At 38.6% G+C, this 15,262-nt stretch overlaps 1 protein-coding gene across 1 annotated transcript in view; it reads right to left on the minus strand.

Annotated features, from left to right (window-relative positions):
* LOC122794944 overlaps positions 1-15,262 on the minus strand; it is a 129,873-nt gene that overhangs the window by 12,045 nt on the left and 102,566 nt on the right. The window contains exon 4 of the mRNA XM_044063539.1: positions 11,498-11,621. Within this exon, the coding sequence (XP_043919474.1) occupies positions 11,498-11,621 (124 nt within the window). The remainder of the gene's footprint in view (positions 1-11,497; positions 11,622-15,262) is intronic.

The raw sequence follows: 15,262 nt of genomic DNA on the forward strand, positions 1-15,262 counted from the left end.
AAATAAAAGCAAAAGTAGTGGGAAAGTCACCAGAGAAGATAGAATACCAATAGAGGTATGGAAAGAAGACAGGGAAATGATTGTACAGCTCAAGGTCAGTTATTCAACAATGTCTTGAGAGAAAAGAAGTTCCAGTCCTCATGGACAAGGGTAGTAATTTCATTGATATTAAAGGAGGGAAAATATCCAGTGAGTCCTAGTTTGTATAGGCCAATTTCAATGCTAAACAACAATTATAAAGTATTATTAGTAATCATAACAAATAAGGTGGCTAAGATTTTACCACAGATTATTATCCTGGACCAATGGGGATTTGTGAAGAATAGACAAACATATGACAGCATTGTAAACACATCATGCACCTAGAAGTAGAAAATAAGAAGAAACCATTAGTGTTAATGGGGCTTGATGTGGAGAAGGCATATAACAGAGTACATTGAAGGTTTTTGTAGAGGGTGATGGAGCAAGTGGGGTTCCGAGTAATGTTAATTGAACTAATAAAAGAATTGTACAGGGAATCAACAACAAGAATAAAAGTAGATAGCGGACTCTCAAGGGAATTTAGGATAGAAAGAGGTACTAGGCAGGAGTGCCCACTGTCTCCATTACTCTTTGCTCTGTAACTAAGATACCTTGGTAGAGACGTTAAGACACAGTCACAAAACAGGTTGGGACTGGTATGGGGCAGAAGAGAACTTAGCCATGTTTGTGGATGATGTAATAATATGTCTAACCATTCCAGACACAGGTAAACCAAACTTATTAAGGATACACAGAGAAAATAATAAATTGTCAGGATATAAGATTTATGAAGACATGACCAAGGCAACCTATGTGAATTATGTGCCAACACATAAGTTAGCACAGAACAGTCCTGTGTTATGAGGACATCACGGTTTGAAATATTTAGGCACATGGATAGCAAGGAAGTTTAATGAGTCACCCAAGGAAACATGGAAGGAATCCAAAAGGAAGATCTCCAACTTGGTAAAACAGTGGAAAATAGTGTTGGGGAACCCAAAACATAGAATGGATATGTCTGGCATAATGGTTAAGGTGTTCACCTCATAAATAAAAGGTGCAGCATTTGATTCTGCCCTAATATTATTAACTATGCTTAAAGCAACCCTTCAGGTCAGTTAGCTTCTTATTTACCTATGATACGTCAGTTAAAGTGTTAATAGTTCCATTCGTATTGTATATAGTGCAATCTTTTTTATATGAGTTGGTAGGGGATTTCTGGAATGCTATCCAGAAAGCGGTAATGAGATACATTTGGAGCAACTGACACCCTAGAGTAGAATGGCAAAATATTATATTTCCAAAGGAGAAAGGGAGACTGTGAGTCCCGCACCTCCAAGCATATTTCAAAGTTACTCAAGTTAGAGTATCCTGTTCTCTGTCGAAGAAACGTTACATGTATAAACAGAGCCAATAATGACGATGAGGTAGGGAGGAATTTTGCAGATTGTACAATGTCTAAATTTCTGGTCACAGCAGTTAATATCAAAGAAGGAGAACAGATAGGAAGGGTATATAAGACAGTGTGTACCATATTTAGCATGAGAGAATATGTTTATTGGAGATATGAAGTATGGCCCATAGAATTAGAGAAAATAGGATGACTGTAATACTAATATAATAGAAAGATGGTGGATTAGAGAAAAGCAGATTAGGTATTGGGAGCAGCTAAGAGTGGGAGGAAGTAGATGAGATGGAAGGAGTTCTCAGATAAGTATAAACCAAGACAGAGTGACTTTGCAAAATAGACGGTTATTTGTTTTTATTTTATTTGCAGTTTGTTAACCGGAAAAGTCCACTGGCCCAAAATGAGCCCATTTTCAATGGAGGCCTGGGGAGAAAAGATCCATATACAATTATTACAAAGCTAATATCAACAAAGTTAAGTACAATACAGTTTTCAAAACTACTAAAAACACAGTAATATAGAAGACAGAAAAATAACATTTGAGCAAGGTTTTGTAACAAAGCATTGAATTAAATTAAAACAAGTATTTTTGTAGTACATAAGTATAATTTGGAGTGCAGGCACTTGCACTCAGTTTCACGAGGTGAGAGGTAGGAAGAATTAGCAAGAGCAGAGCATAGAACAGTGAAAGGTGAATAGGCTAAGTTATGAGAAAGGAAAAAAGGGAGAGGGAGTGAAAATTGAATGAAAGGAATCACTAAGTTGAGTTTTGAGAAAGGAGAGAAAAAAGGATGGAGGAACAGAAATTATATAGAGGGAGTCAGGTGAAGTGAAAGCATGAGCATTCCCAGTGAGACGACAGATGGGAATGGAGCATGGTCTTGAAGGCGGAGTGATTTTGGTTGATTTGAATGTGGAGGGAAGTGAATTCCATAGGTGAGCGAAGGAAAAAGACAGGAGAATTGCCCAGGTACATGTAATGGTTTGTACACTTCAAGGAGGTTCTGGTTACTGGACCTGAGTAGTCTGTCAGGATGATGCAAGGTGAGTATGGAGGAGAGGGAAGGGCAGTTAGAGAGTTTGAAAATGAGCCAGTTCAAGGAATGGAGTGTATCACAGTGGTGGGAGGAGGATTTGGTCCCAGTAGCAAACTTAGAGATTTTATTGTAGCAGGATGACAGTTTTGACTTTAAGGAGGATTGAAGGTTGGTAAGGAGAGGGTCTCCATACAACAGAGAGGGGATGAGGTAGGAAATAGACAGTATATGTTTGGAAGAGGGAGTAAGATAATGGCTGTGATGATACAGCATTCTGAGCTTTTGGTGTGTTTTATTAATACTAGTTTGTATATGAATGTGAAACTTTAAATGTTCATCAATGATAACACCTGGAAGTTTTGTATGGGAGACTATTTCAATGGGAATCTTATTCTGACTGACTATGGAGAAAGAATATTTATCAATAGAGGTGTTTTTAGATGTGGTAAAGATCATGATTTTGGTTTTGGATGCATTGAGAGCAAGGTGATTTTTCAACCTGTATTTATTTATTTATTTATTTGCCATTTGTTATCTGGGTTAGTCTGGCTGGGCAGGTGCCCTTTTCCAGCAGAGACCTGGGGAGAAAAGCTTCAGATACAATGTTTACAGAAAATACAAAAACAAGCTTACAGTTGCAATAGAGTTCACATTTAGATACAAAATTATTTACAGTTGCATATAAAGATGAAAAACAGGTATAAAAATTATTTACAGTTACATATAAAGAGTTGAAAAAATACAGATTAGAGAAATAGGTAAGATAGGTTTATATGATGAATTCAATTTTCTATTTAGAGGGAAAAAATGTAAAGGAGTCCTAGTTGGAAGGGAGAAAGAAGAAATAAATAAAAGATTAAAGGTGAAAGGCAAGGAGGGGATAGAGGGTATAGCAGGTCCCAGTAACGAATGAGTGGTTGTTGAGAAACAAGAAGTATAGGTAGTAGGAAAGTTGTAGCAGGCTTACAAGCAGGGGGGGTCAAGTGAGGTCTTTATAGGGGTAGGACCATGATTTTTGCAGGTAGTCCTTTAGGACTATTTTGAAATTGGGTGAGCTTTGGAGAGATCTGATGTGGAGAAGAAGCTTGTTCCAAGCTGTGGAGCTTGTTTATTGGGTTTGGAGATGGTATTGGTCAGAGCTACAAAGTTTGCAGTTAGGGCAGCTAATGAGGGACAAGCTTGGGGGTGTAGCAGGATAGACTGTGTCATATAAAGCTGAGGTAGAAGGAGCTGGTTGTGGAACTCTGGCCAATGTAGTTTTTGTAGAGAGAGACAGTGGTGTGAGTGGTAGGGGAGATTTGTGGCGATTTTATTGTAGGCACGTTCAAGTTTATGTAATAGATTTTTTTGGAGGATGGCAAAAATAGGGGCAGCGTAAAGTAATGTTGGAAGGAGGTAGGCTTGGGTGAGGGAGGCTTTGGATTCCTGTGTAAGGAATTTTTTATTTCTGTATAATAGTCCAAGTTTTTGATGGGTCTTTTTGATGGAGTTGATGTGGATGTCAAATTTTAGTTCATCATCAATGTGTACACCTAGAAGTTTGGTGTGTGAGTCTGTCAAAATGACTGTATTGTTTAGGGAAGAGATAGATAAGGAGGTTTTGAGATGTTGGAGAGGTTTGGGAAGGAAGAGAAGAAGATTAGTTTTATTAGGGTTCAGTAGGAGTTGGTTAGTGGTGAGCCATCTTTTGACAGAGAAAAGTGTGTCTTGTGTGAGGGTATGTAGGTGAGTTAGGTTGTCTGATGTTGAGATGATAGTAGAGTCATCTGCGTATTGAATAAGTTCAGAGTGAGGACAGGATTAGAAGAGGTCATTTGTGAAAATGTTGAATAGTAGGGGGCCCAAGATAGTGCCTTGAGGGACACAAGTAAGAATGGGAAATAAAGGTGAGGTAGCAGATAACTATTTGACAGATTGGGTTCTTTTAGATAGGTATGAAGAGAACCAGTTAAGGGTAGAGTAGAACAGGTTAAAGGAGGAAAGTTTGGAGAGCAAGAGGTTATGTGAAACAGTGTCAAATGCCTTAAAGAGGTTTAGGAAGAGGGATGATACTAGTTTGTTCTTGAGAGAGGTAGAGATGGAGTTAGTGAAGGACAGTAGGACAGTAGATGTGCTATGGTGTGGGCGGAAGCCATGTTGTGTGGGGGTCAGGAGATTTTCATCAGTTATATGTACCAGGAGTTGCTTGTGGATACACTTTTCTAAAATTTTAGAGAGAGGTGATAGGTCTGAAATTTGTGGGGTCAGTGGAGTTGCCACCTTTGTGCAAAGGAATAATGTATGCTTTTTTCCATAATTGTGGGACTAGGTTTTCCTGGATAGATCGGTAAATAAGTATGGAGACTGGATAGGCTACAGAGGGGGTTGCTATTTGAGGTAGAGTGGGCAGGTTGTCTGCTGAAGGGGAGCAGGGTTTAAGTTTAGAGAGTAAGGATTTAATAACAGTTGTGGGGATAGGTTTGATGGTGAAGGCAGAGTGGTTGGAAAGAAAGGGGTGAGTGTCAGGAACTGAATTTGTATTAGATTTGACTATTTTTTCTATGGACTCTATAAAGAAGGAGTTGAGGGATATAGCTACTTCTAGAGGTGAACAGTTTGGGAAGGGGTTAGGAGGGGAAGGGTTACCAGGGTGTAGAAGCTAAGTAATGGTATTCCAGAATTTTTGGGGGTTGGAGTGGGGTCTTATCTGAGGATTCAGGTAAAAATTCTTTTTGTCTAGGTTGGTTTGTTTCTTTGTGAAGTTACAAAGTTCTCTATAGAGTTGAACACTGGAGGGGGTTTTTAGTTTATTCCAGGTTTTCCATGCAAAGTCTCTTTTCTGCATGAGAGAGAGACTGACTTTACTAATCCACGGTGCAAAGTTTGATTTAAATCTAAAGTTTCTAGTAGGAGCTACAGAGTTAAGGGTGTTAAGGAAGATGCTGTTAAATGTCAGAACAGCTTCCTCAAGGGAAAGTTGTTGGAGAGGGGACCAATTTACAGAAGAGAGTGCCTAATTAAATATTTCAGAGCTAAAATTAGATAGGTTGTGACATTCTCTATATAGGTGGGTTTTAGATGGTTGGGATAGATGACGGCTTATTGAGATGGGGTGATGATCACTTAGTGTGTCAGGCAGTACAGAGGGGTTATGATAATGGTCAGGGTGGGAGGCAAGTATCCAGTCTAGAGTGGTACTAGTATTGGAGTGTTGATTAAAATGAGTGGGGGTGGGGATCAGTTGGGTGAAGCCATATAGGTTGATACTAGTAGTAGGGGATTGGGTAGTGAGATAGTTCCATTCAATGCTGACATCACCAATAATGATGGTTTCGTAGGAAATAGTTTGGGAGATCCAGGATAGAAATAGTTCTAGTGTAGGTATATTGTTACCAAGTGGTATGTAGATAGTGGCAATGGCAATCTTTTTGTGTTTATTTAGGTTAAGGTTAGCTATAAGTATCTCAGCTGGGTGGAAGCTAGGGAGGGAGAATGGTAGAGGGTGGAGAGAGAGGTTTTCTGAGTAGAAGATGGCTACCCCTCCACCTTTTTTAGAAGGCCTGTCTTAGCGGAAGATATTATAGCCTGAGGGGAGGATTTCTTTATTTGATATATGAGGCTTTAGCCAAGTTTCAGAGATGGAGAGAATGTCTGGAGAGTGTAATGATATCCAGGAATGGAGGTCAGGGAGTTTCTTTAAAGTGCTGCAGATGTTGAGGCCTAAAGGTTTGAGGTGATTTGTAGAACAGGTAGGTGGAGGTGGGGGGTGCCTGGGTGGGGGTGGTATATCGTGGGATGGGGTGGTCAGATGGGTGGGTTTGTGGGCCAGGGTTTGGATGAATATCTCCTGTGAGAAGCAAGGAGAGATTTGGGATACAGTAGTTATGCCTAAAGCTGTGTAGTGGGATAAGTTTGGATTTGGTTTTGGGAGTGTTGTAAAGTTTTGGGGATAGATTATGTTTGAATAGGTATAGGACATGATGGGTGAACAAAGAGGATAGTATATGTAAGGAGTGAGGAGATGTGTTTGTAAGGTGATGGTAGGGTAGGGTGGGACTAGAGCATGGATCAGGGAGAGGTACATGGTAGGAGGTTGTTAAAGTGAGAATTGTGAGTAATGGTAATAACAGGAGTATGTGTTGCAGCATATTCTAGTTGTGGGAAGAAAAGAAAGGAGGATTCTGAAGGAAATAAGTAAGTGCAAGAGAATTAGTTGTAAGGGTGGGGAAGTAAGATGTAAGTTTATGTGATTGTAGGAGAGACAGGGAGGGGTGCAGTCTATTAGAGAAGTTAAATATTGTGTGAGTGATAGTAGGAGTGGGGGGGGTCAACTGACTGGTTGAAGGAGATAGATGAGGAGGTGTGGTTTGCAATGAAATGAAGAAGTTGATTGGGAGGGGAACTGATTGTAGAGGTGTGGAGGGGATGTGAGGTAATGGCAGGGTAAGAATAAAAGTGATTGATGTGGGGGGGAGTTGGAATGGGGGTAGCGTAGGGGAGCAAAGTGAGCCCGAGCATTAGCGAGGGTGAAGGGAGTGGGGCTACACCACCCAGGAAGAGCAGAGTATGGCAGAGACAATCTGGTAATATGGAACAAGAGTAAAAAAGAGACAGCCAAACTATTAATTTGTTGGATGTTATGTTTTTGCCCAAACCTATGAAGGAAAGGACTGTCTGGCCACAGAGCTAAGGGATAAAGCCTACAGGTAGTGTTAGAGACATGAAGAATAGAGACTTTGGGTAACAGGTGTACAGAGGGAAAAGTATATAGTACTGAATGGCATGTTGAGAAAGTTAAACTGGAGGTGGGTTAAGATATGGGGAGCACTGGCAGTGGAAGAGAGGGTTATTTATTTTTCAATCAGTAGGACTAACATAAAAAGCAACTATGAAGTAAGCAAAGTAAGGAGGAAAGATTAACTACTGGCTGAAAGAGCAGGGGGGTGCAGAGATTTGTTGCGGCTGACCAGGTACAGTTTTACCAGATGTCACAATTATATATGGTAAGGACAGAAAGCTAAGACAACATACACTGTTCTTAAGATTGTGCTGTTGCAGGTATAACAATTTCCAGCGATGAAGCAGCACTCAATTGTGGGACAGAGTGGTCCTTCTGGGTTGGCAGAGGGTTGCAGAGCCTTAGTTGAGGAACGAGGGACACTGTTCTTAAGATTGTGCTGTTGCAGGTATAACAATTTCCAGCGATGAAGCAGCACTCAATTGTGGGACAGGGTGGTCCTTCTGGGTTGGTAGGAGGTTGCAGAGCCTTAGTTGAGGAACAAGGGACCTGGTCAGCATGCGCACACCTCCGCGTGTAAGGGCCAAGGAACATTCAAGACTCGGTACGAGAGAAGGCATCTTGTGTTTGTTGCATGAGTTTGGGGAGAGATTGAGCATAGCAAATTATGGTGGAATCATCTGCATATTGGACAAGTTAGTATTAAGGATGCACTGATGAAAATTATTAATGAAGATGTTAAAAGTAAGGGACCCAGTACTGAGCCATGTGGAAATCCTGTTGGAGTGTGATGGAAAAAAGAGGCACTATTGTTCCACTTGACGGCTTGGTGTCTATTAGAAAGGTAACTAGAAAACCAGTTAATAGAGGAGGGGGAGAGATTGAGAAGAGAGAGTTTGGACAAGAGAAGGTTGTGGGAACCAGTATCAAAGGCCTTTGATAAGTCTAGAAGAAGGCTAGATACAATGTTGCCAGAGTTTCAGGCATGGTTGATGATGTCAAGGAAGGAGAGAAGGGCAGTTGTAGTACTATGTCCAGGTCTAAATCCATGTTGAGTTGGAGAAAGAAGTTGACTGTCTAGGAGGTAGGGAAGGAGTTGCAGGTGTATGCATTTTTCAATGACTTTTGAGATAGGGGACAGGATGGCTATAGCACAGAAGTTGGAAATTTCAGTATTGTTGCCTCCTTTGTGGAGGGGAATGATGAACACTTTCTTCCAGAGGAGGGGTACATAGGATTCTTGAACTGAACTGTTGATAAGTATGGTGATGGGAAGGGCTATGCCATCTGCAGCTAGCTTGAGAAAGTTAGATGGAAGGTTGTCTGGGGCATGAGAGCATAGTTTTAATTTTATTAGAAGTTTTTTATGGTGTGCAGAGAGATGGGTTGTATGGTAAAAGGGGGGAGATGAGTAGTGTTGATGTCAGTGGGTCTAGAGTTGAGGGTGTGGGATGAGGATGGAGTAGAAGTGTTATTGGAGAATGATGTGGTGAGCTTGGCTATTGTATCAATAAAGAAAGAGTTGAATTGGGTAACTAAGATATGATCTGGAGAGTTAGGGTCAGGGCAGGGATTGTCTTTTTTCCAGGAGAGAGGTGAGCAGATATACTGTTCCAAAATTTTTGGGGATTGAATCTATGATTGTTTTGAAGCTTGATGTAGTAGGACTTTTGGTCTAAAGAAATTTGTTTTTCATTTTATTACGGAGTTGCTTATAATCAGTAAGGGTGTTAGGTGTTTTAGATTTATGGTAATGCTTCCAAGATTTATCTCAGAGATGCATGAGTGTAATAGTTGCTTTAGTTAGCCAAGGGGTGGATTTGGTTTTGATTCTTTTAGTTCTGGGGGGAGCGAAGCTATCTAATAGGTAATTGATTGCAGTATTGAAGCATTTAACAGCATTGTCAAGAGGGAGGGTTTTTACAGGGTTCCAGTTCATATGTTTTAGTGGTTACTAATAATAATGGAAGAGTATGAGAGTGTGATACAGAGAAAAGAGATCTAAAGACTGCCACTAATAGACATTCTGATAGAGGTTAGGACCCTGGAAGCAAACAACAGAAAATTGGTAAGTCAACTGCATAACTAAAAAACAAAAATCTACAAAAGGACAGGAATACCAACTAGTAATAAATGAAGCAGACCTCGGTGGCACAACATCCAAAATGTATTGAATCCTTGAGTGCTTTTATCCCGGTACAGTGGACTTCATCAGAATAAAATGTAAAACAAAAATCAAACTTATATAGTGAAACTGATATCACATGCTAAGCCTACCTAACCAATCATGTTACAGACTTACTAAACCACCTACCAAGGTAAAATTAACCTGTTCATTCCTAGCACAACTTACACAAACTATAAAACAAAATCCATATGTACTACATAAAATTAAACATTAAACATATAAAAAATGCATTTGCAATAAATATCTAGAAATGCTTTTATAATGTTAAAATACTATAGCAAGAAATTGGCTTTCAGTCTCAATATACTACTCAAAGAGACATTTTTTTCTGATGAAGTCCACTATATCAAGATGAAAGCACTCAAGGAGTCAATAAATTTTGGATGTTGTGCCACCGAGGTCTGCTTCATTTGTTACTGTGTCGACTGCATAAAAATATGAGAGATATGGGGATAAGAGCAAGGCAGAAACAGAAACTAGTGTGGCAAAGGGTAACAGGAGAAATCATAACACAGGAAAAAGTGGGGGAAAATTTGTAGAATTTCCTATCAGGTGACAAAATCAAGGAACTTTAGAATATTTTCATGGAAGAGTCTCCATATTTCTGTGCCATGAACATGTTATTTAGAATGATCCCAGGTCCAAGAAATGAATGTTGGAAATGCTTGCAAAATTTGAAGGAGGATTGGCAACATATCTTTTGGTGTTAAAAGAGCCTAGAAAAGTTTAAGATGGAATTGCAAGCTCTGGTCCAGTTGATTGGGGGTAACAATGGCAGATAACAGAAAATAATTATGTACTGAATACAGTAAATAACCTACAATAAACAATATATGTTAAGGCATTAATTTCTCTGGTCCAGATTGCAGTCAAGAAAGTGATAATCAGAAAAAGAAAAAACTCAGATGAGTCTTATATAGACGAGGTAATAGAGATTTTGCATGCAATAAGACGGCAAGTGATGAATTTGCAATGGGCACACATTAATGTTTCAAAGGAAAAAATGGGCCAACTGAGATGCATTGATAGACTGAAAGCATTAAGCAAGAAAAGGAGTGAAGCAAAGGGGAGGATAGGAAATAAGCAAGGTAGACCAAACGTTGGTGTGTAGGGGCACAGAATGAGGCCAGGACAAGGTAAAGACAAAGTATTAAGAATGTCTTCAAGTTGGAGACACAGGGTATTGAGTACTAACCTGGCATGGTGGGTTATGAAAAGACATAGGACTCTAGGTGGTGGGCTGGCACTACGGTTAAAATAAGAAAGATGAAAAACAGGGAATGTTAAGGCCCAATATGAGAATATTGCAAATGGGTAATGACAAACCACAAGAGTAACAAAAGTACAACATGCCTCTGGTTTTTACAATATGTTGCAAATTACAGTATTTTGGGGAGGGGGCATTGCTAACTTTGGTAGTAGGTTGTTAACTTTGTTAAATTAAATACTTTAAAAGATCATATAAATGAGTATTAATTTACTGAGTTTGAGGAAAAGAGACAGCCAGGAAGGTAATATTATGTGCACCATGCATCTGGATTGCACTAAATGTTGAAATTGGATACATTAATAAAGCAGCAAAATGCTTAAAAAGTTATCAGTTCAAACTCAGCTAGTTGCATTTTTGTTTGCCTGATAACAGGTTCTCTGTTCCTCTGAAATGTATTTGGCAGCTGCAACTCTCCTGTTAGCATGCTACGATAACATCCTATCCATGTGAATACATGCCTGTACCACATCCTATCCATGTGAATACATGCCTATACCAGATCCTATCCATGTGAATGCATGCCTGTACCACATCCTATCCATGTGAATACATGCCTATACCAGATCCTATCCATGTGAATGCATGCCTATACCACATCTTATCCAAGTGATCACATGCCTGTAGGATGTTCAAACCCAGCTAGTTGCATCTGTGCTTGCTTGATGACAGGTGCTCTATTCCCCTGAAATGTATTTGGCAGCCATCTCTCTCCTGAGTATTCTGTTAGCATGCCTTGCCAGTATTCTATAGATAGGAATATATGATTTAACAGAGTCATAAGTTCAAACATAGGTAAGTGCATTTTGTTTGCCTGATAGCAACTGCTATGTACCTAGCAATGTGTTATTCCACTCACCTGTGCTTCCAGTGCTACAGTGGCATGCTCTGCAACTCCAATGGTCTGCAAATGTTAGTAACATTGGCAGGGGTTCAATGTTGGCCTTAATTTTCTTTCTTCTTCTAACACCATGTGTTACAAACTGAGGAAAAACAAGAAAAGCAATGGAAAAAGTACACTCCAAGCAATATCAAAAGTAATGATACTGTAGTTTAATGAAATAAGGTTAGCGCTTTCGTGCAGGTCAGTGCCTACACTTCTTCAGACAAAAAAAACACATTAACAAAATCAGTTAAATAACTTCCCCCAACAAATAACCACACCTACCAGGAATCACGATGAATTATACTTGGTCCAAGAATTCCTAGACCTAATTCTTACGAACAATCTGTTCGAAGATTCTTATTATATGCAGACAAAGGGGGTAGCCATGGGATCACCGTGTGAAGCCAGTTTTTCTAACCTTGTGATGATTTTCTGGGAGAAGGAATATTTGTTGAATAATAATCCTTTTTCCAAGTACATTTACTTTTATACAAGGTACCTGGATGATATTTTTATCATCTTTAAAGGTAATGAGATGGTCTTTAGACAACTGTTGTATTATATGAATAATACTATGGAATTCCTTAGATTACCAATGATTTTTCAAGGGAGAGTATTTCTTATTTAGATATACGTTTGACCAAGGACCATACTAGACATTATGTAGCTGCCATTTTTAGGAAAGAAACCTACTCCAACTCTTTCTTTCACTTTTCCAGCTCCCATCCAGGACACCACTAAAAATCAGTTGTCAAAGAACAACTTGTCCGAGCAGCTAGAATGGTTTCTAATTTCAAGGAATTCTTAGTCGAAGGCCATCTCTTGAGGGATATGTTCCTCAAATGTGGTTACCCACAGGTTTTGCTGGATGATATATTTGATGAACTAACTTTTAAAAGGTCTACCGGTTTTTACAAAGCAATTTTAAATGATGCCCGTATGGAACAGGTGACAACGACCAGTAATATTAGTGATCAAGCTATCAATTCACATATGGATACCAACATTGACTTTTCTTCATCCTTTATCACCCCTTTTAGTAATGAAGCCAGCCTTTTGAAACATATTTTATTTAAAAAGTGGGATTTAATTAAGGCAGATGTGAATGTGAGGGATAGCCTACCCACAAAACCAGTAGTCATTTTTAAAAGGGGACAAAATTTGAAGTCTTTACTAGAAAGCAAAAAGGCAAGTAATTCATGGGTAAAGGGCATGTTTCGGTGTGAGGCTTGTCCCTATTGCAGGTTTATCAACACTGGCTGTTCCTTTATGGTTAGGAATCACAATTTTTCATCTACTGGAAGGTTTAATTGTAATTCCAGAAGTATAGTTTATTTAGCCAAGTGCAAACTATGTCCCGTCTTCTATATTGATAAGATGGATAGAAGACTTAGGGACAAGCTGTATGAACATATTTATGCCATCAAAAATAAAAAAGTGGAGAACGCACTTGCAAAACACATTACTAACCACTCAGATCACTCATTTGATTTCAGGGTTATAGAGCAGGTTAATGGATCCATTAGGGGTGGCCCTTCCCCACTATGGTTGGAAAGGTGTGAGTTTTTATGGCCACTTTGATGTGATGCCTTTAGATATCTGGGCATCAATGATGTTTGCTCCATTGCCTGCATTTTAAAACTAAAGAGTCTAATGAGATGAGTCTTTTTGTTATTTGTGTGTATATTTATTTATGTATAAACTTTTTATGAGTGTCCATTAGCCTATCATAGGGCTTACACATTTATTTTTAAAAATACTCATATAAATGTGTGTAACACTATATTTATTATTTTGATAGAGCATGTTTTTTAACCATTACATTTTTTTAGGACATGCATACATTTATAATAGATTTTAGGCTTGGTTTTAGTGAAACTCCTGCCAATACTTCACCACTCATACCAGTTTTTAAATGGATTTTTAAATAGAACATTCTTTGTCTTTACTCATGGGTTAATATATTTTATTGTATTTAATTGTATAATTGCTCATGTGATTCTTGGTAGGTGTTGTTATTTGTTGGCGGAAGTTATTTAACTGATTTTGTTAATGTGTTTTTTTTGTCTAAAGAAGTGTAGGCACTGACCTGCAGGAAAGCGCTAACCTTATTTCATTAAACTACAGTATCATTACTTTTGATATTGTTTAGAGTGTACGTTGTCCACTGCTTTTCTTGTTTTTCCTCAGTTTGTCTATTCTCTTTGGTTACCATTCTTACAATTCCCCACAATATTATCAATCCTATCTTGTTTTAAAATAATTTAATTATCTGGAGTCTTTTGCCACTGTTCTGATTGCCAGTTGGTAGATATGTGTCAGTAATGGCTATGTCAGTGATCCGTGTAAATCTGCAAGGATATGCACTGTGCTCTGGGTGACTTGCATTGTGACTTACTACTCATGTTAATCCATTTGTTTGGAATATTTGTCATATGGTAGTTCTGTGCTCACATCCCTTGACATCTTTTACTTGTTCTTTTTTATTGCAGTCAGCCTGAATATGTAAGAAATCTATTTTCTTATGACTCATTGCACTCTGGCATGAACATTGTCTGATATTAATATTACAATATGGATGTACTGACTTGTGAACTGCAGTGCTGTGCTGACCTGCTTGCAAACAACTATTTCTAACCCACCCTTACGGTATAGTATGGGAGCATGGCATATATACTGTTGTTGTTAGGTGTATACGTGTTGTTGCATCACAATACAGTTTACTATATATGAAAAACATTGCCAGTAGTATTCAACATCTCCATGATTTTAGTCAATAAACTATTCACCACCATCATCTTTCACTGACTGTTTGTTGCTAGGCTTTCTCTTGCTCATGTTTTCTTGATTTACTTCTCCGATGCCATTTAGTGTGTACTCACTCACTTATATTTCTGTGGTTTGTCATGCCCAATCATTTCATTATATTGTGTGCATAGATTTGGTTGTGCAGTTGCTTAGTAAGACATTGCCAACAACCTGCACTCTGGGCTTGAAGCAAGACTCTTCATCATGTTGTGTGCCTTGGCTTTATGCATTTTGATTAGCAATACCTCACTGTACTAACATGATCAATTATGTTAGCCTGGGTGCGATCTGGACACAATGTTAATGAATCTCTGCAACAGTGTATTAAACAGTTGATGAAAACTGGATTTTTTATCAAGGTAAATATTTTGATTTGGTGACTGTGTTGCAGGGACAGTCCTATTCTTCATAGCTTGGCCTTATGACAACATGTACATATGTAAACTGCAAGCAACAGGGGGTGTTTGGCATAATGGTTAAGGTCTTCACTTCATAGGCACAAAGTGCAGTGTTTGATTCTGATGTATGGTTATTGGCTATGATCAAAATTACTCTTCATGGTAGTTAGCCTAGTATTCACCTATGAACAAGCAACTTCAGGTGAATTAATTGACTTATTCTCTCTTTTTGCCAAGAAATACAAAGAAAATTCATCAATGCTTTCCTTTTACTTTTGCAAAACAATTTTTAAAATGGAAAGCTGTAGTAACATCTCAAAAGTAATGTTAAGACAGTTTTTTATTGTTATTGCAGGTGCATGAATTTCATAGCTTTTTGGGAGAGAGAAAATTATGTATAGTGAAGCTTACTTGCACTAAAATGATGGGTCCTTATTTCTTTCATGGCTCGCTAAATATTTAGAAATGCAACGTTTACAGCAGTAAATGTACTGACATCAGCAAATGTAGTTCTACTTTTATTTAAGTACTT

The sequence above is a fragment of the Protopterus annectens genome, chromosome 2.part1 (assembly GCF_019279795.1).
Source record: "Protopterus annectens isolate FY-2018-M chromosome 2.part1, PAN1.0, whole genome shotgun sequence".
Classification (NCBI taxonomy): Eukaryota; Metazoa; Chordata; order Ceratodontiformes; family Protopteridae; genus Protopterus; species Protopterus annectens.